This window comes from Camelus bactrianus, chromosome 7 (assembly GCF_048773025.1).
Source record: "Camelus bactrianus isolate YW-2024 breed Bactrian camel chromosome 7, ASM4877302v1, whole genome shotgun sequence".
In the NCBI taxonomy this organism is placed as follows: domain Eukaryota; kingdom Metazoa; phylum Chordata; class Mammalia; order Artiodactyla; family Camelidae; genus Camelus; species Camelus bactrianus.
Window position 1 is genome coordinate 73,554,382 of NC_133545.1, and position 26,539 is coordinate 73,580,920.

The 26,539-nt window shown below is 36.3% G+C and overlaps 1 protein-coding gene across 7 annotated transcripts in view; it reads left to right on the forward strand.

The window, feature by feature from the left end:
* The window catches only part of MAGI2 (membrane associated guanylate kinase, WW and PDZ domain containing 2), a 1,118,509-nt gene that overhangs the window by 895,815 nt on the left and 196,155 nt on the right, over positions 1 to 26,539 (forward strand). For all 7 annotated transcript variants that reach the window (XM_074367572.1, XM_074367574.1, XM_074367573.1 and 4 more), the window contains one exon: positions 14,236 to 14,874. In XM_074367572.1, coding sequence (XP_074223673.1) covers positions 14,236 to 14,874 — 639 coding nt within the window. The remainder of the gene's footprint in view (positions 1 to 14,235; positions 14,875 to 26,539) is intronic.

The window sequence follows — 26,539 nt, forward strand, 5'->3', positions numbered from 1 at the left end:
GACAGCTCATGTTTTCTTAAAATGTTTACATTCAGCAAATGTTTACATTCAGCAAATGTTCTTGAGCCCTTATTCTGTGTCTTTGCTGTACTGTACAGCAAACTGTTGATGCCACTAAATAAATGAGAAATAAGATAGCTGTTTTCTACATTACTCCAAAGAAGAGAGGTAAACACTTTGTGTTTTTTATTTTGTATTGTCTGGTGCTTTTATGAGCACTGGTTATTTTTAATATTTCACTGAAAGACTGAAAAGGAATCACGCATTTATCCACGATAAATATATGCTAGTTTTGTTTGCCAGTGTGAGTTACAGCTCATTGTCTTTTAAGTTTAGGGATGATATCTTACTCATATTTTTATCTGCCGGGCCCTTCCCAGAGTACATGGTAGGGATCCCATAAATATTTATTGAATGGTTATTAAAACATCAAAATTACTGTATTATGATAAAAAATACATCAGCCTAATGTGGGTTACACTGGTTGGTTCATGCTGGTTAAAAACTCTGATTAGTAGTTAAATTTGTGGGGGGAAAAAAACTAATTAGTTACTCCTTAATAAAAAAGTTGAGCTTGCAAAATCATTTTAAATACAAAATTCACAGAGAAATAACAAAAGAAATCTGAAAGTGAAAGCTTAGGACATAGGTCTCTGTAGTCATCACTCCAAAACCGGTGTCTGGAGCACCTCACTCTGTGCTTACAAGTCCCCCTCTCCCTTTCACCAGAATTTACCAAACACAAATCATTATGTATCTTCTTCTCTCCTTCCATAAATTTTTACTCATGCTAATGATGTGATCATTCTCACAGATAACAAGGTTAACATTTTAAATAGTTCTCTAGTTCATAAGATATTGAAAATAAAGATGCCATTGTATTGTTCCTATACAATAGGACATACAAGATATGTCATAACTACAAGCATCTTTTGTATGTATTGATTCAATCAACCACAGTTAGTAAAGTTGCTGTTAGATATAGTGTTAGCGTGTCTTTTCTGATTTTAAAAAAAGTAAAAATCTACGAGAAAAATTTGGCTGAATAAAAAAAAATACGTAAACTGAGATAGATACTGAAGTTTACTTTAGTATCCCCATTACCTTTGGGGGGAAAATAATTCTGCCTCTTAGCTCTGATCTTACTCCATGAAACAGGTAGATATCTTGTCAGATTTAAAGTGATAATTACATGTTTAGTAAGTGAATAAATTTGAGAACCTGCAATCAAACCTATAGGACAAATATGAAACTAAGACAAAAATTAGATAAAGACATTTCTTGGCAGAAAATACTTGATATAGTTCCAATTTCCTATCCTTTCAGAGCTAAGTCTGAATTTTATTTTTTTTCCAATATCCTGACTGAAGTATTTTATACTGAAGGAATTACTGAAAAACTGACTAGCAAACTTTGGATGTAGTAATAAATGTTTATGATCTGCTGACTGTATTTTTATATTATTCATTGATTAAGTCCTTAGATCTCTTGCTTCCATAGGCCAGGAATTAGAGATGTGAAGTGTGAGGTAATGCTTTCTCTGTACCAGTTTCATGAATAGAATCCATAATGGAAATGGGTAACAATCACATCATTGATTATTATTTATGTAGAAAAGTTATCATGTCTGTGTAACTAATATTGAAAATACAGCATACCAAAAAGAAGATAATATATAGCTGTTTCATATGTTCTAGACCTAAGGAAACTGATTCCTTTACAGTTAGCTAATGAGCTAATTGGCCTTCCATATTTGGGTCCATTAAAATCATCCACCCTGCTTTCAGTTAAATCAGTACACCATCCTGTTCCTAAAAGAGTTTTTCTGCTTTCTAGAAATCATGAAAGCCAGACTTTCAAAGCTTGAGCATCTTATAAAATACCTTAAAATAATGTTCAGTCTTTCCTTTGTTGAAAGTATTAGATGTTTATGACCTCGGAGTTTTATCCCCAGTGGTCATCTTTGGTAGCTTGTCATTTTGTCTTTATTTTGTTTTGATCTGCTTCCTTTAGCACTTGGCACAGTTGAAGAGCCCATTGGCATATAGGTAATTCTGTCACTGACAGATTTCTTCACATGGGCTACAACTTGTGAGTTAAAACAAGTCTGTTACATCATGATGAAATATCATGTATGTTTCCATTATGCCAGAATAGCTATTCAGTTCAGACCAGGTCAAAAATGTGAAATTAGAGTAAACAAAATTTCAGATGTTTAACTGTAGTCTGTGTCTTAAGAAGTGCCACATAAATAGATAAAATGGATTCCGAAATTTCATAAGCTTATATAACCAAACATCCATGTAGAGGACAAGCCTGAAAGTAGCCCCAAGCACACTGGAGATAAGACAGCTCTGCCACTTTGTAGTTGTGGGACTTGCCTTCTGTAAGCCACAGTCACTTGTATAAAATGGGGACGGTATATTCTCCTTCAGGTTATTTCAAGGATTAAATGAGATTCCGTCTTCAAAGTGCTTGGCAGAGTTCTTGGCATACAATTTTTCCATTCTTAGCACATAAGTAGTAGATACTGTTATTATTGGCCAATTTGGTCCTTGTTCCATGACCTTCAACGATGTATTAATTCAGTAGGAGAGAGTTAATGGACTATTTTGCGTTTTATCTACACCAAAAAAGTCGAGACTATGTAAAATTTTCACTTCCGATTGATTAACCTGGGACCATAAGGCTGTTGATTCTTGCATATTACTATGATTTGAAGGAACATGAAAAAAATGCTAATACTATGATTATAAAATTATTATGAAATTTAGGTTTAAAAAGGAAGCAGTTTTCTTTGTTTCTGACTCGATCATTAACTATATTTGATTGGAATGTAAAATGTATTGTAACCCTTAAATAAGCAAATTAACATATAAACATTTGGATCTGTTAGCATGTCTATTCATATAGATATCTATTCTACAGTGTTAGTGGAAGGAGGAGGCAACTTAAAATCTGATGATGATTCTCTGGTAACTTATTCCAGTCGGCTTCAGTATGGTGTAATAATTATAACACTGAGAACAGCAGGAGATTAGATTGTTTTCTCTGTGCCATTTGTCTGTTGTATCTGAGAACAGAATAATCTCTCCCACTGTCTGCAGGGAAATTGCTGCATTTTTCTCTGAAACTTCTAGACCAGTAACATTATTCATTCCCCCCAAAAATCCTTGTACAGTGTCTAGCATAGAGAGGGTAATGGCGAGGTATATACCCTAGGGAGGAAATCCTGAATGTCTGATATTATAAGATACCATATTGATTTCCCTTTCACTCCACATAAATCACAGAGGTAATCTTTCTCTAGATTCCAGAATTCCAGTGCAGCCAAAACAAAATTTTTTTCTTCCCCTTTGCCATGTGTAATTGGCAATCTTTGGTGTATACGGCCCAATGAGCAAACTGACTTCTTGGTACTTGTATAAAATATTGCTCTTTCAGAAACTGAAATTGGAAATAAAAGTGTCCAAGTTCAAACGATGAAAGTCTGTCAGCGAAGATTCACATCTGCTGAGTCTGTTTCCCTCTTAACAAGTTAGAAGGGCTCTCTCGTCAGACCTTGAGCCAGTGTGTATGCAATATTCAGTCACATTTTTAGCGTGGCACGCTTGTTCTCTCTGCCAACCATCTGATGAAGCTCAGCAACTTAATGCTGCACCAGTTCAGCAATCCATATGGGAAAAGTATCCTGGCAGCCCTCGTTTCAGCACAGCAGCAGGGGCTCTGCGATTTTTCACACGGAGGGAGAGAAGGAGTCGATCAACAAAACCTGATGTTACACTGCCAGTTAAGGATTGTTGATTGGCTTGCAATGGAAGCTCTAGCCAGAACACTTCCCAGAAATACCACATAAGGTGATAGCGATCTGGGGGTGAGAGCTTCCTTGGCCAAGGAGCCCCAACAATAGATATCTCCCCACCCCCAGTCTGGATTCCCAAGGCCAGCACCCAGCTCACATTAGAGCAAATAGTGTATTTTTTTTCAAAAGCAATTCAAGGGAACAACTTCGCAGAATGTCATCTGGAGCCTTGAAAGAAGGTTTGGTTTGGTTTGGTTTTTCCCCTTTTGTATATTGAATTCTCAGTATCAAAGACTAAATTCTGTAAAATGATTATAAATCAATAAAAAATGTTAAAAAAAAGAATACAAAATATAGAACATAGAATACAGAATATAGAACACAGAATACAGAATATAGAATTCAGAATACAGAATACAGAACATAGAATGTAGAATATAGAATACAGAATATAGAATATAGAATACAGAATATAGATATAGAATATAGAATATAGAATTCAGAACACAGAGAAAAAAAAAAGACTAAATTCTACTTTCCTCTGACTAAAAACACTACATATACTGTCTAAATGTGAGTGTAGATGTGTAGTTCAGGTAGTAAACACACACATACAGAGTTACAAACACTTTCACACGTTTGGCAGGAGGCACCTCTCTGAAATGAATTGGATGCTCCAGTGCTTTTCCTCTCTCTCACTCTCTCTCTCTGCTTGTTATTCATTTTTCTTGCTCTGTCAGAATGGTTGGCAATTGACCTTTGCGGTTAGAGCAGAATAAACTGTTGGGAAGCATGTCGTGCCCAGTTCCCAGCTCCACCCCGGCCAGCTGTCCGCCATCATTTCGGGGGAGGTTTTATAGCCGCTTGATACACTGTGGTAGGGTAAGTTCAGAATATGGTGTTGGGTCGTGCCACGTTGGCCGCTAGGAGACATTTATGTAAAAAAAGAATCAGGCTTGTTTAGAAATACAATTAGTGCTGTTTGAAAATAAGCATGCACGTTGCTTACTGTTCATGTAAAATGATGACTCTTTCCTACAAGGTACTTCTGTGGCTCAAGTTTTCATGGGGAGTTGAGTATGGTTGAGCAGACTTATGTGAAGCCTTTGCCCTCATGTGTGTCCATAGCACACAAGAGAAGGCAGGGAAGCTCTAGAACACATTTTTGTCTTGCTTTCATAAGCCTTCACATCCTGCCAAGGGTTTTGAGATACTTTAACATTCGTTTTTTTTTTCTAGTGAAAGCATAAGTTCTTTTTCGATGCAGGAACCTGTTTTCATTTTATAGGGTCCCTCTAATAACCTGCTTGTCTCTTATTTTGTTTGTTGTTTAAAATTCATTGCACTCTTTTAGAGAAATGACAGTTTCACTGACCATTTTATGCTATTGAATTCCTAAAGTGAGCAAGCTGTTTAGAAAACCTCTGCTCTTCAGAGCTTTGTTTAAAAAAAAAAAAGTCTTTTGTGGCTTTACTTATAGTTTTAATCTGAAGTGTTGTTTCATCTTTGCCAAATCAGCAAATAATCAGTGCCTTTACAGTCTCTTAGAATGTATTTTCATCCTCCTTTCCAACAAAGTAAAATGCAAGTATTTAAATATATCTTACCACTCAGTGTCAAACACAAAGGAAATGTAAATAGACTGTCAGGCTAATTCACATCTGCTGGGGAGTAATTGTTGGATGCATGCTGATTAAACATAAAATTTTTTTAACCAAGTTTTTAATTAGGCATCTGCACCAGGTCACACAGATGAAATTATAAAGTGTGATTAAGAAATCCTTCATTCTTTTGAGAAATAAGGGGCGATGCTAATATATTGGAATCCTTTTGCCTATAGATAGAATGTTGGAATCACTGGCTGCTTGTAGAAAATCAAGGGATCTTGGGGAAGCCCCCAAACGCCTGTCACTTACCTGTTTAACTGCACCACTGAAATTTTCCAGTGCCCTGTGTGAGTGCAGTAGGAGAGTTCTCCCATTTTCACTAGATGTAGGAACTTTTAAAACTGCTCCTTTAAAACTATCTTTTCTGACTTTTCCGTGCATGAAAAGAAACTAGACCAAGAAAAGTTAACTTGCTTGCCCAGGATCACACAGCTATTGAAATAATTTATAGTAGAGCTTCTGATGGTTACAGAGCTTCATGGGTTACAGTGCCCTGTCACTTCTCTGCCTCAGCGTTCTCAAACCCTCTTCCAAACTGCTTATTTTGGAGGACTGAAGAAACTGGTCCGAGATATTGCAGTGGATTCCCCTGTCTGCAATTATTTGCTTCACTGCTTCCCTCCATTAACTTAGCTAATCAAAAGAATGTTATAGTTCATCTCTCAATTTTCTCAATATTCAGGAATGAAAAATACTTTACCCAGCATACCAACTGATATGATTGGAGGGACACAAAATATGTCCTGGACTTTGAAATTCTTAACATTCGTGTTGAGGCTTCTGTTCCATTCCTGAATCTCACCTAATTATCAACGTGACTTTAGAGAAGTTATTTAACTTCTCCCAGGCTCAGTTTCCACATGTATAAAGTATGGGTAACAATGGTAATGATCTTAAATGGATTTTGTAAGGATTAGGTAAAATTCAATTTGTAAATGCCAGGTATATATTAAATATAATAAACTGGCAGTGAAGAGAAATTCTAGCTACTGTTAATGTGGTTAAATGGGTTGAAGAATTAAGCTGTCAGGAAGAAGTAATTCATACTCAACAACAGGAGGTGATCAGAAAGATGGCCAAAAGGTGAGGTTGGTCTCAAAGGTGACTAGGAGTTTGTCAGTGGGAACCAAGTGTGGGGAGAAGCAGGAGGCTGGAAAGATGCAGCATGTGGAGGGCATGGCTCTGAGCCTGGGCCAGCTGAGTAGGCTGGGGAGAGGCAGGAGGTGGTGAAAATGTTGACTGAGAGAGCCTTATATGCTGAGCTAGAGAATTTGGACTCTGTTCATTTCTATCAGAGGCACTGAAGTCCTTAAGTAGAAGAGGACATAGGTGAGTATGATGTGAAAGATGAGTTGACAGGGAGGCAGGTGGAAGGCAGTGCCCAGTACTTCGAAGTCCCTGAAACTACTCCCCTTGACCTGCAGGACAGTCACACTCTCCTGATTCCTGAGACAATCCTGATCAGAAAATGGAGTTTACTAGCAATCCCGTGTCCTCCTACAGGTCAATATGGGGTGAGATTAGGGAACCCCATAACCCCCCAGACTCATTGAATCATGCCATATGCTAGGCTTCCCTTTGGATTCTTTGTGTATCTGACATACCACAGTGCTTCACTTCGGGTTTTTTTTTGGTTTGCTTTGGGGATTTAGTTTTTTTCTTTGGTTCTTTTTTGTTTTGTAACCTAAACTTTTTAACTTCTAAGTTTGTCAATTTTTTGTAATGCACGTTGTTAATAGTACAGTATTATTACATATGTATAATTTATAAATAAATATATGTGTTGGCTACTCATGCACAAAATGTTTTACCCATGAGAGTATATAATCAAAAATGTTTGAAGACTATTGTAGAGACAGATCATGTTGTCATGTATTTTATCTTTTTCTTAGAAACCGAGCTTTCCATAAGTTCCTAATGTACAGCATAGTGATTTAGTTATACATATGTATGTATATTCTTTTTCATATTATTTTATATATTTTTTTTATTGAAGTATAGTCAGTTTACAATGTTGTGTCAGTTTCTGGTGAACTGCACAATGCTTCAGTCACACATGAACATACATATATTCGTTTTCATATTCTTTTTCACCATGTTACTACAAGATATTATATATAGTTCCCTGTGCTATACAATAGGACCTTGTTGTTAATCTATTTTATATATATGTAGTTGGTATCTGCTAATTCCAAACTCCTAACTTATACCTCCCTAAACCCCTTACCCCTTTGATAACCATAAATTTGTTTTCTATGTCTGCGAGTTTGTTTTTGTTTTTTAAATAAGTTCACTTATGTCATATTTTAGATTCCACGTATAATTGATATGATATGGTATTTGTCTCTTTCTGACTTATTTCGCTTACTGTGATAATCTCTAGGTCCATCCATGTTGCTGCAAATGGTATTATTTCATTCTTTTCTCATAGATGAGCAATATTCCATTGTATGTGTGTTTATATACCACAATTTGTATATACATAGAACTTTTTTGTCCAGTCATCTGTCAATGGACATTTAGCTTCCATGTCTTGGCCATTGTAAATAGTGCTGCTACAAACATTGGGGTGCGCATATCTTTTCAAATTAGAGTTTTCTCTTGATATATGCCCAGGAACAGAATTGCTGGATCACACGGTAATTCTATTTTTAGTTTTTTAAGTTTTAACCTCCATGCTGTTCTCCATAGTAGCTGTACCAGTTTACATCTGACCAATAGTGTGCGTGTGTTCCCTTTTCTCCACACATTCTCCAGCCTTTATTATTTGTAGATTTTTTTTTGATGATGGCCATTGTGACTGGTGTAAGGTGGTACCCCGTTGTAGTTCTGATTTGCATTTCTCTAATAATTAGCGATGTTGAGCATCCTTTCATATGCCTATTGGCCATCTGTATGTCTTCTTTGGAGAAATACCTATTTAGATCTTATGCCCATGTTTTGATTGGGTTGTTTGTTTTTTGTTATTAAGCTGTATGAGCTGTTTGTATATTCTGGAGATTAAGCCCTTGTAGGCCGCATCAGTTGCAAATACTTTCTCCCAGTCCATAGGTTGTCTTTTCATTTTGTTTGTGGTTTCCTTGCTGTGCAAAACCTTGTAAGCTTGATTAGATCCCATTTGTTTATGTTTGCTTTTATTTCTACACACTTTGGAGAATAAATTTTATCAAGAACAGTTATTCTCGATTTAATTGAAGTGATGAGTAGCACACTCCCAAAAGTATATGTCAAAATTCATTATGCTTGTGGATGCTGTAGAAGAGAATGAAAATGAATATTCAGTATTATAATGAAATTACCTATTATAATAAAACTGTATATTATTATTATAAAAACACCAAAGTAACAGAAGCTTCAGAAAAAAAAAAGGTACCTCAAATTGTATTAGCAGGAAAGGAGACTCAAAAAATAGTAATTTTTCAAAGTAGTGTTCAATTAGTGAGATGGGAGTGGTTAGTGAGAATTTTTTTTTCTTTACCAAAAATCTATATGACTTGGCAAAAATAGAAGTTAGAAACATTAAGGCAGCAAATCTAGCTATAAAATCCATCCCAGTTTTCCTCTAAGTCTTTTTATCCTTTATTCAATGAGAATTTATCCTAAATACCTAGAGACTTCTCAACATAGCAATGATATCCTATATGTTTTGTAGGGAAAAAAAACTTGGAACAGGTAGTAAACTCTCACAAAGGAATGAAGTCTGAGATGAGTTTTTTGACACAAACATGAGATAGGAGCAATCTGTGTAGGAATAATGGAAGATATCTTTGAAGAGATCAGGAAAGAAATGAATTAGTTGAGATGAAGTTAGACATAGAAAAAAGTACACTTGAGGGTAGAGGAACAGCAGAGTTCAACTAAAAGGCAAGTTACCAGGTTCTGAATTTTGAACAGTAAAGATCCAGCTTCCCAAGAAAGGTAACTTTTGAATTGTGAATACAAAAATAAACTGGAAAGGCTAGAGGTGAAGAGTGTTAAACACTCAGTCTAAAGACTGAGTAGTCTGAAGTTAATAGATGAGACTGTAGGATGAAAATGGAGTGTGAAGTAAATTGTTCTAGTCTGGCCCACGGTGGTGGTGACGGCAGGTGGACAGCAGGTGGTAAGCCGGAGCAGCTGACAAGGAAGATTCTGGAGGCCTCCGTGACTCAAAGAATGTGGGAGCAGAGGAAAGAGGTATAAAAATAACTCCATTTTAAGCAATGCTTTACAAAGAGTGCTCAATTTTACCCAAAATGATGAAGTACCCAAGAGGTATCCAAGACCGTATTTTGAGTTCCGCGACTAAGAAAGAAACCAATCATCTGAGAACATTTTCTTTGGCAGGCCAGCCATTTTAAACTTCCTGCTTCATCAGCCTCACCCTCCTTGACTTGCACTTTGAAATCCCATAACTGGGAATCAGGTCATTATGAGATCAGTTCTCTTGCGGACACCAAGCTCATGAGTCACACCAAATCTGACCCATAGGCCAGAGGGCAGTGGCCCTAAAACTGTCTGTCCTCATTATGGGCTAAAATGAACGGCCATATAGGAAACAATGTAATCTTGCAGGCAATGTGGCAAAGAAAATGTGTGCTTGGCTCTCAAAAGAAATGAATCATCTTCTTTTTTGTGGGGAATCTTCCTTGTTTAAATTAAAAGTCTTCTCACAAGCATGATCTCATTCTCACAGTAGCTCTGAAAAAGAGGAAATGGAGGAAATATTTAATTCCCATTTTCTAAAAGAATAAATTGAGAGATGGAGAGATCAAGTGACTCTTTTCCAATCCACCCTCTTAAGTAGGTCAGCAGGGTTAAATCTAGAGCCAGTTTTCCTAACGACATCCCTTTCTGTGCTCATGAGCCCAGTCTGGCTCAGGACTTGGCATGGCACCATCAGAAGGCATATACCAGGTGGCTCATATTTTTATTTCACAACATGTAAATGACATTCATACAGCACAGTCTATAAATATCCTACCCAATCAATTCTATTTGAGCAAGCAAACATTTGCTTACATCTCCATTTTCAACAATTTTGGCATGACACAGTGTCTAGGCATCAATATATTTTTTAAATGAGCAGTGGAGTTGTGTCAAGTTGTTAGATAGTTTTATCCTGTGATAACTGACCGCTCGTTTTTTACATTCAGAAGTCTTCTGAGTAGCTCCATAAAGATGTTGCTGCAGGGTCCTTTATCACTTGCTTGCTTGATGACTTGAAAAATTGCTCTGAGTGAAAAATATACATAAATTTTAGAAGTCACTCTTACTAAGAACCACAAATAGTTCTCATTCTGTGTTTAAATAGTAAGACCACATTAAAACTCAAAAATAGATAACATTAATCACTATAATGCAAATAACTACTCTTTAGACCTGGCAGGGAAGCATGAGAGCTTTGAGCATTACCCTTAGTTCTGTTTCCCTATGAATTTCTGGCGTAGCAGAGGGAAGAATAAAGCATGCTTGGGGGCTGGGGAGTTTAACTGTGATTAAAGTTAGGGAGAGCCTTAGAGGAAAATGGCATTTGTTACTTTCCTGCCTTTTACTTTCCCACTCAGAAACTCATACTCATCCCTAATTACGACTGTTGTGGGAATATCTTTGTGGGACTGTCCTGATTTTATAGACGGATATAACCAAGGACAGATAATAATTACTGAAATAGCAATTATCCTTTGCATAACAATTTACAGCTTACAAAGCCCCTTTCACCTGTATGATCTCATTTGTTATTTCCCATAGAACGCTGTTATTATTGTTCCTCATTACTTCTGAATAATCTGAGTCCCAGAGGATTTAAGTTAGTTTTGAAAGTCACACAGCTCGTAAGTGAAAGAACTGGAAATGAGACCAGAGACTTTTGGCTCTTTATTCCATGTAGTGTCTACTATACCATGCAGCCTCCCAAACCTACAGGAAACACTGGGCCAAGAATGGAAGTGGACAGAAAAATAGTCAATGCATTTAAAAACAAGACAGTAACCAAATAGGAAAACTGGGGAAATGAGAGATACTGAAGAGAAAAGCAAATGGCTAATAAACACATACAAAGATGCTCACCCTCACTACCAACCTGGGAAATGCAAATTAAAACTATGATCACACCCATTAGATTATCGAAAATTAAAAGTCTGAGAATGCAAAGCATTGTGTCAGATGGGGAGCAATGAAAATTTTGATATACTACCAAGGGGAGTGTAAAATGGTATGACCTATTTTGAAAGCCACTTGCCATTATCTAGCAAAGTTGAAGATGTATGTGGCCTGAGCCCCATAGTTCTATGCCAAGGTACGCACCTCACAAAAACTCTACTATATGGGCGCAGGGGCCGTGGGAAAAGATTTATTTAATAGCCAAAAATTCACAAGAACCCAAGAATCCATTAACGGAAAAATGGATAAATATTAATAATGATGTTGTCATCCAATAGATACTTATATTGCAATGAAAATTAATGAACCAGCAGTAAATGTATCAATCAAAAGAGATAAATATCACAAATACATTTTGAGAGGTATTACAGAAGATTAATATAATGTACCATTTATAAAAGTTTTAAAATATGCAGAAACATATTTGGGGGAAATTATTTAGGGATTAAATATTATGTAGGAGTATTGTTTAATGGGTATGTAGATATGCTGTAAAAATATAAAGTACATGTGAGTAACATACCTCAAATGCGGGACAATGATTGCCTTTGGAAAGGACAGTAAGGCAAGTGGGGCAAGTGGAAAGGGTGCTACTCAGGGGAGCTTCAACTAATACGAGCAATTTTCTAATCATTAAGCTGGATGGTAGTACACAAGTATTTATATCCTTTGTACCTTTCAATGTGTAAAATATATTTAATAATTTTAAAAATAGAAGAGGCAGGAGAAGGAGAAAAAGTTTGTCTGAATCAGATATTTCTCTGGGACTCTGGAATAACCAGAACCAGTAAAAAAAATAATGCCAAAGCATCCCCAAGAGCCCCAGTCTTTTGAGAAATCATAGTGGCAGAGAAAGGATGCCCATTCTAACTGAGTCCTGAGCCATGGTCCAGGTCCCAGTCATTCCACCGGCATCCTCCATGATAGACATAATTGAAGAATGACTTCCATCCAAACAACACATGGTGTGTGACATTTTCCAGAATCAGACCTAAGCTGGATCACTAAAAATGTTATTTTGGTTTTGTGTGTGTGTTTTGTTTTCTCTTTGTTTTTGCTTTTCTGTCTCTATATCTTTAGCACTTTGAAGCCGTTCTCAAGCATTTAAGAAGTGTTGGTCAAGTCTAGGTAGTTGAGGGTATTTGACTCAGGAATGTTTTACTCAGAGAATTATCTATTTTTAAAGTGCATTTAGTGGAGAAATCACTTTATATCAGACAACTAATAAAAGCCAGAAAAGTATTTAACACTGAAAGATCAACTCTGTTTTTCATTTTTGATATTTGCCATTTTGATGGGGAATGATGTCTCAGAATGAAATCCCTAGCCGTTTACACTCCCATTTCAGAATTATCCTGATAAACTGATGTCTGTTGAGTTATTCATTTGACAATCTGTGAAAACATGTCTTTTCTTCCCTCATATAATTCTCAGCATAGTCAGACAAAACATCAGTTTGCAAGTTCAAATTCTCAAATATTATGGGTTTTGAGGATAAAAATATCAATCCATGATAGAGCAGTTCTCCAAAAATAAAATTGTTTTTCATATATAGTTGAATTTTTAAAACAATTATCTCAAACAAACATGTTTTGCTGCACTTTAAGGAGGAAATACTACTTTTCTGAATATATTTTATGATGAATAATTTGTTTTCAGGGCATTTGGAATATCATAAAGTTAACTTCTAACCAGTGGACTTCTGTAACTTTGATTAAATTCATTGGGGAGAAAGGACAAAAGATCTACAGAAATATCAGTTTATTTAAGATCAGAGGATGAGTCTATGGCAGCTTCCTGTTTGAAAGCCAGGATCGCAAATCACCTCCATCCTATTTTAGCAACAATAATATTAATAATCATCGACATTTATTGAGCACTCACCACATGTCAGGCACTATGCCAAGCCCTTTTCCTGCATTATTTCATTTCATCCTCACAACAACTTTACAAATGAGAAACTCTGACTCAAAACAGTTAAGTCACTTGCCCAATATCATAGATCTGCTTAGTAATAGAGCCAGGATATAGACCCAGATCCCTGATCCCAAAACCTGTGCCCTTGACCTTTACTTGTGTATACATAGAGCCTTTGCGATTACACCTTGCTATGCAGAGAGAAAACAAATGGGCAAAATGCTTTTCTCTTTAATAAAGAAGGAAAAAGACAATTGACTCAGACAAGTGATACCAAAAAACCCAAATCCTGGGCTATGTTTTTCATCCAACACTTATGAGCACCACTTCTCAATAGTTTGAAAATTCTATTAACCAAATTGCACTGAAGATGGAAATGAAGATATAAATTTTTATAAACTTTTATAAGGTATAAATTCTTACAAACTTTTCTTTCTGAGCCTTTCTTTCTGAATATGAAGTTGTTTCTGAACATCAAGAATAACCAAATAGCACTTTTTTCAGCGTTTGATTATTATATTTGTTTGCAGATCTGTTGTATCCTGGAGTCACCTACAGGGAATTTAAGTATTATTCTAATGGATTCTCACTGCCTACTGAGAAACAGAGCACCTCTTTCACTAGTCTTATAGATAGTTTCATTTCCCTATGTCAACGCTAATTGAACTTACCTCATGTTGTCAATCTTTTTCTTTGTTTCCCTTGCAGGTGATGTCATTGTCTATATTAATGAAGTTTGTGTCCTTGGACACACTCATGCTGATGTAGTCAAACTTTTCCAGTCTGTTCCTATTGGTCAGAGTGTCAACCTGGTGTTGTGTCGTGGCTACCCTTTGCCCTTTGACCCTGAAGATCCTGCCAACAGCATGGTGCCACCCCTTGCAATAATGGAGAGGCCACCTCCAGTGATGGTCAATGGAAGACATAACTATGAAACATATTTGGAATACATTTCTCGGACCTCACAGTCGGTTCCAGATATAACAGATCGGCCGCCTCATTCTTTGCACTCAATGCCAGCTGATGGTCAGCTAGATGGCACGTATCCACCACCTGTCCATGACGACAATGTATCTATGGCTTCATCTGGGGCCACCCAAGCTGAACTTATGACCTTAACCATTGTGAAAGGTGCCCAGGGCTTTGGCTTCACCATTGCCGATAGTCCTACAGGACAGAGGGTGAAACAAATACTTGACATTCAGGGATGCCCTGGCCTGTGTGAAGGCGACCTCATTGTTGAGATCAACCAGCAGAATGTACAGAACCTGAGCCATACGGAAGTCGTGGATATACTTAAGGACTGTCCCATTGGAAGCGAGACTTCTTTGATTATCCATCGAGGAGGTAAGATAAACACTGGCTCAGCAATCATTATGCAGGTAAAGTAGTAGGATCTTTACAGTAATATTGAAAAATTGGAAGTTTCTCTGGAGTTGAATGAAATCATACTTAAAAAAAAAAGGTAAAAGAGTAAGAAAAACACGAGTCCAGGAAGCTCTGCTTTTTCATCTTTTTTTTTTTTAAAGGGGAGGAGATAATTAGGTTTATTTATTGACTTATTTTTTAAGTGGAGGTACTGGGGACTGAACGCAGGACCTTGTGCGTGTTAGGAAGGCACTCTACCACTGAGCTATCCCCTCCCCCCTGGAAGCTCTGCTTTTTAATTTTGAGAATGCGTCTTTTCCTTTTCTATTAAACATGATAAAAATAGTGCTTTCAGTCTTACAAATATATACTGCTGTGATCTGAAAGGGTAAAGATTGAATCCCCAAGTATAAGTGGGCTATATTCCAAAAGTTCACTAATGTATCAATTGTGGAGGCCTCAAACTGGTTTCCATTGATTTAATTAAGAGACTTGATTTTTCCCACGGAAGGAATACTCCGATTGTTCTTAGGATTGCAGGCTAGAGGGTGGAAGCTGGTTCAAGTCCTTCCAAGTTCAAGTCCAGTCTTGGTAATCCCCATAAGGACCAAAGGAAGCTGTGTCACTGTAGAAAAACCTTTTCAGAGTTGTGAATAGGGTTCCTCAGGACACTTCTTCTGTTACTGTAGGGTCTGCTCTGGCAGCAAGTAGCGAGTAGTGCCTTCTGTGACCTGGGAAGAAAGTTATGGGATAGGATTAGTTGGGAAGTTCTGGGCTGAATGTTCCAGTGAAGTATGGAAATGGGAGCAGTGAGGACTTGCGGGCAGAGCTCTGAGCCCTGGAGTTTTCTTCAAGCAAGTGGGGCTCAGCAGAAGGCTCTGTCTTCATCCCTCTGCTACTCTGCTCTTGATTATCAGTGAAGTAGGGGGAGAAAGGAGGGAATAGGCACAGATAGAGAGGACACTTGAGAACAGAGTATGAAAGAAAGGGCTCGGGCTAAGTGGTGGTTTTCTACTAGCCAAATTTGGGACTTAGGACACTTAAAGTCCGCGAGCCTCACACGTCACACGCATATTGGGATGAGAATACTGCCTGACCGGATGGCAGTGTTCTTAGTCTATTGGGCCACAATAGGTGCTCATTAAATGTCTACTGAATCTAAATTAGCACAAAAGCTCCAGTGGGGATGGGTCAGAAGGAGCAGTGCTGTGAGGAACTCATGCGTGAAGAGCACACTTGTGGCAAACATATGTGATTGTCTATTCAAAGCACTAAAAACAGCATGAAAGGCCTGTCAGTTTGAAATGCAAATGAAAGCAGCTGAAGCTGAAAGATGCACCTTTTATCATTTATTTGGCCTTCTCTGCAGGTATTTCCCCTTCAAGGAAGTATTTTGCATTATTTTATTGATTCCTTGTGTGGAAATGGACACCAAACACTAGGCAGGTGTGAGCAACACTATACAAAGTGCTATGATCCTATAGTAAAAAAATAAATTACAGTGACAGCAGAAGTCTTAAATGTGACCTTAAAGCCTTATTACAAAATAGCAATTGAATCTTGATAACTAAATATTGACAGTGAATTTTAATTTCTCCCATTGCTTAAGATTAAAACAAATATTCTTAATTAAATAGTCATACCTTCATAATATGCAATCAAAAATCAAATTTTTCTAACAGGTTCTTGATATTAAAAGGCATAACTGAAAATCACTGTGCAGTTTCCACTGTATGATTCATAGAAACAAGTTTGGACACGTTTTATATATAATACCTTTTTTAAAGGCATAATATAGCAAAAAAAATTGAAATCATTTATTCATATATATAGTCACATATATAAAATATGTATTTATGTTATTGGCATTTGTACCTTTTCTGAAAATATTTCTGTGTGCCTGTTGTCAGCATGACTACCCTACTCTTGCTGGTTCTTTCCCTCTACACTCTGCCACCCCTGTTTAATCCTCAAGTATTCAGAGTTGTTTTTTTTTTTAATTGAAGTATAGTTGATTTACAACATTGTGGTAGTTTCAGACGTACAGCATAGTGGTTCAGTATTTTTACAGACAGATACAGAAATCGAGTACTCAAAGTTTTGTTTGCATTTTGTTTGTGGGGATGAGGAATTTGTTTGTATTTTGTGGCTAGTGGAGAATTGCAGAATATAGTACCCTCTGATGCTGGAAGTACTTCTAGTCAGAAACCTCTTGTGTTTCCCTAGCGTCCCACAATTTGCACTTGTCTCTCTGAAATTAATAGGAATTAACATTATGTTTTTGTGATGAAATTCCCTTTGACTGTCTTACTAGAGGCTACTAAGAGCTGATGGCCTCATTCAGATAAGCATAGATCTTCAAGTGCAGATTCATACTTCTGGGTCTTTGTATCAGGATGGTGGTTGTTTGTTTTTAATTATTTGCTAGGACTTTTTGTATTTATAAAGTAATAACGTACATGGTTTGATTTTTTCAAATAGTTTCAGAAGGCATATAATTAAAGTAATTCTGTCTCCTGTCCCAGGCTTTCAGGCATTTTCCCAGAGGCAAACATATTTTTGTGAACACGTACTTCCAGAAATTTAGTAGCCTTAACTAGTTTAGCATAAATGGAATGATATTATACATACACGTCTTGCTCTGAATAGCTTGGTTAATAGGGTGTATTTTATTTTTTAACACACATCATTGTACTATAATTTACATACCATAAAATTCACTACTTATAAGTATAGACTTCAGTAAGTTTTGCTAAAATGATGTAGTTGTGCAACAATCACCATAATCCTTAGAACATCCATCATCTCAAACTCCCTCAGCCCCCAGATGATCACTAATATACTTTCTGGATAGTTTTGCCTTTCTAGAAATTTTTTTGTAAGTGGAATTATACAGTATGTAGTCTTTTACTTAACATAATGCTGTTGAGATATACCCACGTTGGTGCGTGTCTGAGTAGCTTGTTTCTTCTTATTGCTGAGTAATATTCTGCCATTTTAAAAATCCATTCACCAGTGGATGGACATCTGAGTTGTTTTCAGGTGTTGGCATTTATGAATAATGTTGCTGTGAATATTTGGATGTAACTGTATGTGCAGGCATTTTCATTTTTCTTGAGTAGATACTAGAAGTAGAGTGGCACGGCTGGCTTATGTGACAAGTATGTATTTAAATTGTTCAGAAATTGTCAGAATGGTTTCCAAAATGGTTGTACCACTTTACATTCCCACTAGCAATGTATGAGGTTTCCAGTTTCTGCTCATTGTTGCTCGTATTTGGTATAGTCAGGTTTTTTTGATCATGGCCATTTTAGTGCCTGTATTATGATGCCTTTTTGTGATTTTTAACTTATATTTCTCTAATCATTTCCTGTGTTTACCACGTTCTCATGTGTTTGTTAGCATTAATTATCTTCTTTGGTGATGTGCCTGCTCAATATTTTGCTCATTTGTATATTTATCAAGCTGTTTATCTGCTTATTAAGTAGTAAAAGTCCTTTATAGATTTTGATTACAAGTCTTTTGTAAGACAAATGATTTGCAAATATTTTCTCCCAGTCTGTGGCTTGTCTTTTCATTTTCTTAATGCTTCCTTTTGAAGCAGAGAAGTTTTTAATTTTGATGAAGTCCAATTTATTGGTGTTTTCTTATATGGATCATTTTTTTGTGTTAGATCTGAGAAATCTTTGCCTAATCCAAGGTCGCAGAGTTTTTCCTGCATTCTTCTAGAAGTTGTATAGTTTTAGCTCTTACATTTAGACTTATAAACCATTTCAAGATCACTTTTGAGCATAGTATAAGGTAAGGATCTAAGTGCATTTTGTTGTATCTGGATACCCAATTGTTGTAGCACTATTTATCAAAAAAAAAAAAAATCCTTTCCTTTTGAATAGCCTTGGCACTTTTGTCAAAAATAAATTTGCATAAATGTGAGGATTTATTTCTATCCTCTATTCTGTTCCATTGACCTATATGTCTATCTTGATGGTTATACCACACTTTCTAGATTAGCTTTATATTAAATCTTAAAATCAGGTAGTGAGTCCTCCAACTTTTTTCAACTTTTTCAAAAGTATTTTAGTTATTCTAGATCCTTTGCATTTTCCATATAAATTTTATGATTGGCTTTTTAATTATTTAAAAAATAAGCCTGCTAAGATTTTGTTGCTGGGTTAAATCTATAGAACAGTTTTTGGTGAATTGCCATACTTGAATTTCTCAATTCATAAATATGTCTCTTGCTTCATTTATTTGAATCTCCTTTAATTTCTCTTAGCACTGGTTTGTAGTTCTCAATGTACAGATCTTGTACTTTTTTGTTAAACTTATTTCTAGCTATTTTAGTCTTCTTGATATTATTGTGAATGGAATTGTTTTCTCAGTGTTATTTTCAGAATATTTGTTGCTAATATATAGAAACCCATTTGACTTTTGGTTTTGATCTTGTGCACTGTAACCCTATTATACTCAGTTCTGGAGGCTTGTTTTTTTTAATTCCAGAAGATTTTCTATATAGATTATTATGTCATCTGGTAGTAAAGTTTTATTTTTTTCTTTCCAACTTGTATGCCTTTGATTCTTTTTCTGTGCCTTATTACACTAGCTAGAAACTCCAGTATGATGTTGAATAGAAATAATTAGAGAGGGGACATCTTTGCCTCATTGCCGATTTTAGTGGGAAAGCATATTAGCCTTTAACCATTAAGTATGAATTTTTTTGGTGTAGGTTTTATATGCCCTTTATCAGATTGAGAAAGTGCCCTTCTATTTTTAAATTGTTGAGAATGTTAATAATCAGTGTCTTGGCTTTCATCAGATGTTTTTTTCTCCAGCTATTGAGATGATCATGTCATTTTTTTTCCTTCATTAATACAGTGTTTTATTTACTTGATTTTTAGAGGTTAAACAGATTGTGCACCCCTGGAATAAACCCCACTTGGTCCTGGTGTATAATTCTTTTTGCATGCTGCTAGATTCTGTTTGCTTGCATTTTGTTGATTTTTGAACCTGTTGGTAGGAGATTTAGAACTATAGAACAGTTAATTTTCTTTTCATGTGATGTCTTTGGCTTTTGTGTGGGGATAATATTGGCTTCTCCTTCTCCTTCTGTTTTCTGAAACAGTTTGTGTAAGGCTGATATTATTTCTTTCTTAAAAATTTGAAAGAATTCACCAGTGAAGCCATGTGGGCTGGGTTTTCAGTCAGAGAATGATTTTTAGTTACTAATTGAATTTATTTTCTTGATTTAGGTCTAGTCCAATGTTCTATATCTTCTTGCATCAGTTTTGGTAATTTATGTATTTCTAGGAAGTTTTACAACTCATCTAAGTTGTCAAATTTGTTAGTGTAAGGTTTTAAACAAAAATTTTAAAAATTCCTTTTTGAGAACCAACTTTTAGATTCATTGTTTTCCTATTTTCTATTTCAGTGTTTTCTACTCTGATCTCTCCTCCACATACTTTGTTTGATTCACTTTGCCTTTTCTGTCATCATGAGGTGAAAGCTTAATGATTATAGTTCTCTCTTTACTAAAAGCATTTGAGCTATAAATTTCACTGTAAGCACTTTGTTAGTTAAATTCCACACATTTTGATATTCTGTATATTCTTTTTATTCAGCTCAAGGTATTTTCTTCTTTCTCTTGTGATTTCTTCTTTGACCCATGGGTTACTTAGAAATGTGTTGTTTATTTTTCAAACATTTGGGATTTCCCAGTTCTTTTCTGTTGATTTCTCATAATTTCTCCTTGAAGGAGAACACGTTTTGTATGATTTCAGTCCTTTTAAATGTGTTGAAACTTGTGTTATGGCCTTGCAGTTTGCTTTTTCTAACTTAATTTATCTTTTGAGGGCTTTATATATAAGTTTAGAAATATAACTCATTATTTTTCATAGCTTATTTAGTCAGATATCCATTAATGGATGTTTTTATTGCTTTCAGTTTTTTTCTATTATTGAAAAGTGGTGTATCTTCGCACGTCAATCTCCGCACAAGAGAGTAAATCTATATTGTAGATTCATTCTTTCTTTCAGCAGATGTTTCTTGTGTGCCTACTATGTACTAGACTTTTTTTTTTTGACACTGGAGGTAAAGTAATAAACACAGCCAACTTTTCCCCATAGATTAGACATTCCACTGAAGGGAGACCAAAAATAAATGCCAACATAAGTATGTCCTTTGTTTATTTGTCACATATTTCCTTATCTCTTTGGAGTTTTATTCTTGAATATTAATTTTATAATGAGTTACTTGACTGAGTTACCTTATTGTTTCTTGTATATATTTCAGTTCATTTCATAGGATATGGGGGCACATAATCGTACCACCTACACATAACGATCATTTTGCCTTCTCCTTTACTATTTGCGTACCTCTGATTTGCCTTATTTAATCCATTTGACTGCTATTTCTTGAATAATAGTGAGGATTATAGAAATTCCTATCTTTTTTCTGGCTTAAATGAATATTGTCTTATTTTACACAAACAATACTGGTTTTTATTTGAGATAACTATTTATTATGTTGGGAAGTTCCCTTCAATTCCCTATTTCATTAAGAATCTTTATCAAAAATGGATAATAAATTTTGTCAAAAGCCAAAAAGACATCTATGAAGATAATCATTATTTTCTCCTTTGATTTATTGATTTATTGCATTAAGAGATTGATTAGTATTGAACTGTTCTTTCATTCCTGCAATAAGCTATATTATGCTTATAATGTGCTGCTAGATTCTATTTGTTTATGTATAATTTTGCATCAACATTAGTAAGTGAGATTGGTCCCAAGTTTTCTTTTTTGGATTTTGCTTTGTTTTGTTCTTTACTATTCGATTTTACTGTCAAAGTTATGCTGGTGTCATAATAGCAGTTAATTGCTTTCCTTCTATCTCTGCTCTAAAACAATTTAAGTAACATAGAAGTTACCTATTCCTTGAGGATATAATACACCTTTGAAATTAAGTTCTGGCAGGTTGGGTTTTGGTTTGATTTGGTTTGGTGGCAGGGAGGATACCTTTTTACAGCTTTCTCAGTTTCTTCCATTAATTCCATAGTAATTAATCTTCTTAGAGTTTCTGTCTTGGCTGGACTTAGTTTTTATAATTTATATTATCCTACAAAATTGTTTCCTTTATTCATGTTTTCAAGTGTATTTAAATAGAACTGAATCAAGTATTTTATATTTTTTTTGTCCATTTTCCCCTTGACCTAAGAATATTTCTATTATTCACATTTCTTATTGGTGTTATTTTCTTGATTAGGTTGGCTAATAGTTTTTTTACTTTAATAGTTCGAGGAACATACTAGTTTATTTATAAATAATTTGCTGACTGAACTTCAGCCTAGTATGGAATGAGGAATAATTACAATCATTTCTGCTCAAGGAGGCTGTTATTTGATGCCTGGAATAAAGCAACCCCAGAGTGATTACTATAATCAATCCTTGTCATGTATTGTACTCTTACTTATATTAAAAGGCAACAGAGTTCTCTATTTAATTTGTGAACCTCTCATAAATTATAGTTGATCAGTATTTGAAAATTTTTCTTCCTATTTCTAAAAAATGAGATGCCAAGAATCTTCACTAGATCAGAATATTCCCTTCTTTTGCTGACGGTATAATAAGAAATAGCATTGGTAACGCACGTCTTCTCTCTTTTATATTCAGATAGAATTCAGAGTATTTGAGAGGCAGCACAGACTATCCCAGAGCTGTGTTTGAGGACAAAGCATAAAAATTATGGACACAGAGAATTTTGTCTGTGTAGAGAACTCCTGCTTTAAAATTTCAAAAAGCACATTATCAAAAACACTGCATAGCAAGTTTAAACAGCCTAGAGCATATACTAAAAGCAAAGCAATAAGAAGTATTGACATTTTTAATGGTGCTAACTTTTTTCTAAAAAAATTTTCTTCATTTAAAAATAGTTTCAAATTCACATAAACATTTGAGTATAGAACACAGAACATTGTAGACCACTTACCCACATTGCTGTAGCATTTTGCCACATTTGCTTAGTGTGTTTGTGCATCAGTGTGAGTGTGTTTCTGAACCATTTAAGACAAAGTTGCAAACATTGTGCCCCAAATATTTTAGTGTTTCTTTCATGTCACTACTTGTTTGGAGAAGTATGTAAGCAGCTAGTTAGTTAAAGTTATACAAGATACTTTTAAAGAAGCACTTAGAATTTTAAAACTACACCACAGTTACCACCGCAACAGCAAAAGACTTAAGAAGTCTTCAGAAGAGGTTTTAACTAAGAAGACTCACCAATGATAAGGATCTGTTACAGGACTATTTCTCAGAGAGAAAAGCACTGGTTATTTGAAGAGAGCGCTATCCAGAGAGATTAGGTGAAAATCAAAGCGGATATTCCACAATCAATATTATGTAATCCAACTTTCCACTTGATCTCAGCAGAAAAGAGTATCTACGACACTCAGCAAACGAAGTCACAGATCCGCACCGGGAGGTGTGAATGACCTCGGCACACTGACTGCTGTATTAACAAACACGCCCGAGGTCTCAGAGGCTTAGCACAGTAAAAGTCTATTTCTCACTTATTCGATTTCTAATGCATGTGTTCCTGGATGGCAGATGCCCTGGGCAACTCTTCTCCGCACAGTGGCTCATGGAACCAGGCTTCTCTGGGATAGCTCTCCATGCCCTAAGGTCTTGATGTCCCCCACTGGGTCCTGTCTAACCAGCTGGCAGATGAAATGTAAACAAAAGAGTAGAGGATCCTGAAGGAGGCTTCAGGGGCCAGCCCAAGGAGAGGGGTCTGTATCACTTCCTCCCACACTTCGTTGCCCAGAACTCAGTTCTAGACCCCATCCATCAGAGGCTGGGGAATGTTGTATTGCTATGTGCCCAGGGATAAGGGAGTGGTTTGGGGTCACACATATAGTAGATACTCTGCCACTGATATTTCTTACATTCTTTCTGTCCCTCGATCTGCACATCAGGGACGTTGTAACTACTGATTACGTCAAAGTGTGAGATGAAATCTTTCTTGTAACATGGTATTGTAATAGGATTCATTTTAGGCCTTTGGGGTATGCTTAAACAACCAGTATGTGTTTTAAAATTCACAAGATCTCCTCACATTTCCCTTCTCAACCCAACTTTCATGGATAAAGAAACCTAGACTTAGGGTTAAGTAATTGGTGCAAGTTCAACGAATGTGTGTTAGGCTGAGGGGGGAACAGTTTACAGTCCCCAAATATAAGAAATATGAATAAATAGCAATGACAAGGTAGTTTATCGTAAGTGGAAAACGTCATGGATGTCACAAGACACAAACTAAACAAGGATATTGTTGCACAGATGTCTCTTAGGGTGGGAGAGACAGGATGCTGGGAATACTTGTAGAGTCATTGCCACACCACTTAGAAGCAGAAAAAAACAAAACTGCAATCTATGTCTTCTGACTGTAATATGAGTGAGTTTTATATTATATCCGTTTCCCCAAATTTTGTGGAAAGTAAGCTTTGATGGCTTTTGCTTGGATATGCAGGAGTTATTCATCCATTTATTCATTCACTTAATAAGTATTTGTTGAGGACCTATTGTGTGCTCAGCACTGGTCTAGGTGCTAGAAATATGTCAGTAATTTAAAACAAAGTCTTTGCTTCAAGAAGCTTAGCTCCTAAGAGAAAATTAGATAAACAAAGAAATACATGCTGGAGATAAGAGTGAAGAAAAACTGAGAAGCACGGTGAAAAAAAGGAGAATGATGGGCAAGGAAGGCAGTTCTCTTTTAGAGAGCGTAGTCAGGGAGAGACATCTGTGTGAGGATCCAAAGAAAGTGAGGGGCAAGCTGTGTGTATACCCAGGAAAGAGCATTCCAGGCAGAGGGAAGGCCCTGAGGCAGGACTGCGCTTGATGTAGACAGGTAACAGCAAGGAAGCTCGTGTGGCTGACACGGAGTGGGGAGGAGGTGGAACGGTAGACAGGGAGAGACAGATTGTTGGGGCTGCAGGGAGGCAGATGATGTAGAGTCTTACGTAGCCATGGGTCACAGGAAGGGCTATAGATTTTGCTTTTGAGTGAAATGGGAAGCCTTTTGGAGTGTTTGAGCAGAGTGACGTGATATACGATTTTAAAAGACTCACTGTGGCTGCCGTGTTGGGAATAAACTGTTGGTCAACAAGGATGGAGGTAGGCAGACAACTGAGTTTGCTTTCACAGCAATCCAACTGAGAGATGAAGGGACTGGAGAAGGATGGTGGGAGTGGAGGCAGTAAGAAATGGATTCTGAATATATTTCAAAGGAAAAGCCGTAGGATTTGCTGATGGATGGGATGCAGGGTATAAGAGAAAGAGAGGAATCACAGGCTGCAAAGTGTTTGACCTCAGCAGCTAGGAGATCAGAGTTGCCATTCACTGACATGATGGATGTGATGGATGAAAATGCTCTTAGGGGGCTGCCAGGGGGTTCAAGAGTCCAGTTTGAGATACCTTTTAGCTTTCCAAGGGGTGATGGCTGGCCTGTGGAGGGTATTTAAAGCTGGAGCCTGAATGAGAACATTCAGGGGAGTGAGCATAAATAAAAAAGAGAAACATTCTGAGGACCGAGGACTGGGACGCTTCAACGTTAGAGTCAAGAAGAGGAAGAGTGAGCAGCAAAGGGCTAAGAAAGCACGACTTGCAAGAAAGGAGGAGAAATCATAGAAAGGGGTACTGCTGGTCTTACGAAGGAAAATGTTTCAAGGTGGAAGATGTGGACAGCTGTGTCAAGTGCTGAGTAAGATAAGGCTGAGAAGTTAATGTTCGATTTGGCAACAGGATCAAATATTTTGAGTTAACATGACCATTCAAGTCAGTTGGAAAAAACACTCAAAAAATGTTTTTGATGTGGCTGACTAATCAGAGAAAAGTCAACATCCGTGTTCTGAACATTGGGAAGAAAAGCTTCTTTCATATTTGAACCTGTAAAGAGCATTTATCTGCACGTACTGAGATGTTATATATATTCCAAAGAGGCAAAGTGCACTTTCTCTTTTCATAATTACCCTAGGTTATCTTTATTTTCTGCCGTTCAGCTCCTGTGAGATCAACCTCTTATCACTAAAAGAAATAGCATTCCTAATTGTGCTATGTCAAAGTTAGTTCTGTGGTGGTTTCCAAAAGGAGGGGCTGTTATACTTCGTAATATTTTAGACCTCATTTCATTTAGGGCCTGTGAAGGGGGGAATGGCATTCCTTGTATCTAGGGGATTCTTGGAGAAAATGACTTTTTTCAACTCTTCATCATAAAGTTCAAATACTATAAAAATACAAATTTAGAAACTGCAGACTCTCTTTCATCCAAAAAGTACCCCTACTCCACCCTAACCACCCCCCACACACATCAGTTAAATAGTCAATGTATCAATTTGTCTTATTTAAAAATATATCTGTTGGTCATTTCTAAGCATAAATGGAAGAACAGACAGAAGTTCCATAGACGGTGACAAGATATAAATGTTTGTTATTGTGATTTGATATTTACCTTTTATTTACCCTATTTTTCCCAATTTGAGGATGCCTTATATGCAAAAAAAAAAGGTGTATTAAGATTTGTATTTCCGCAGTCACCAATTTGAATATAAATAATTGCTGTAATATACAGAAATACCAATTCAGAGAAACTACTGAGTTTT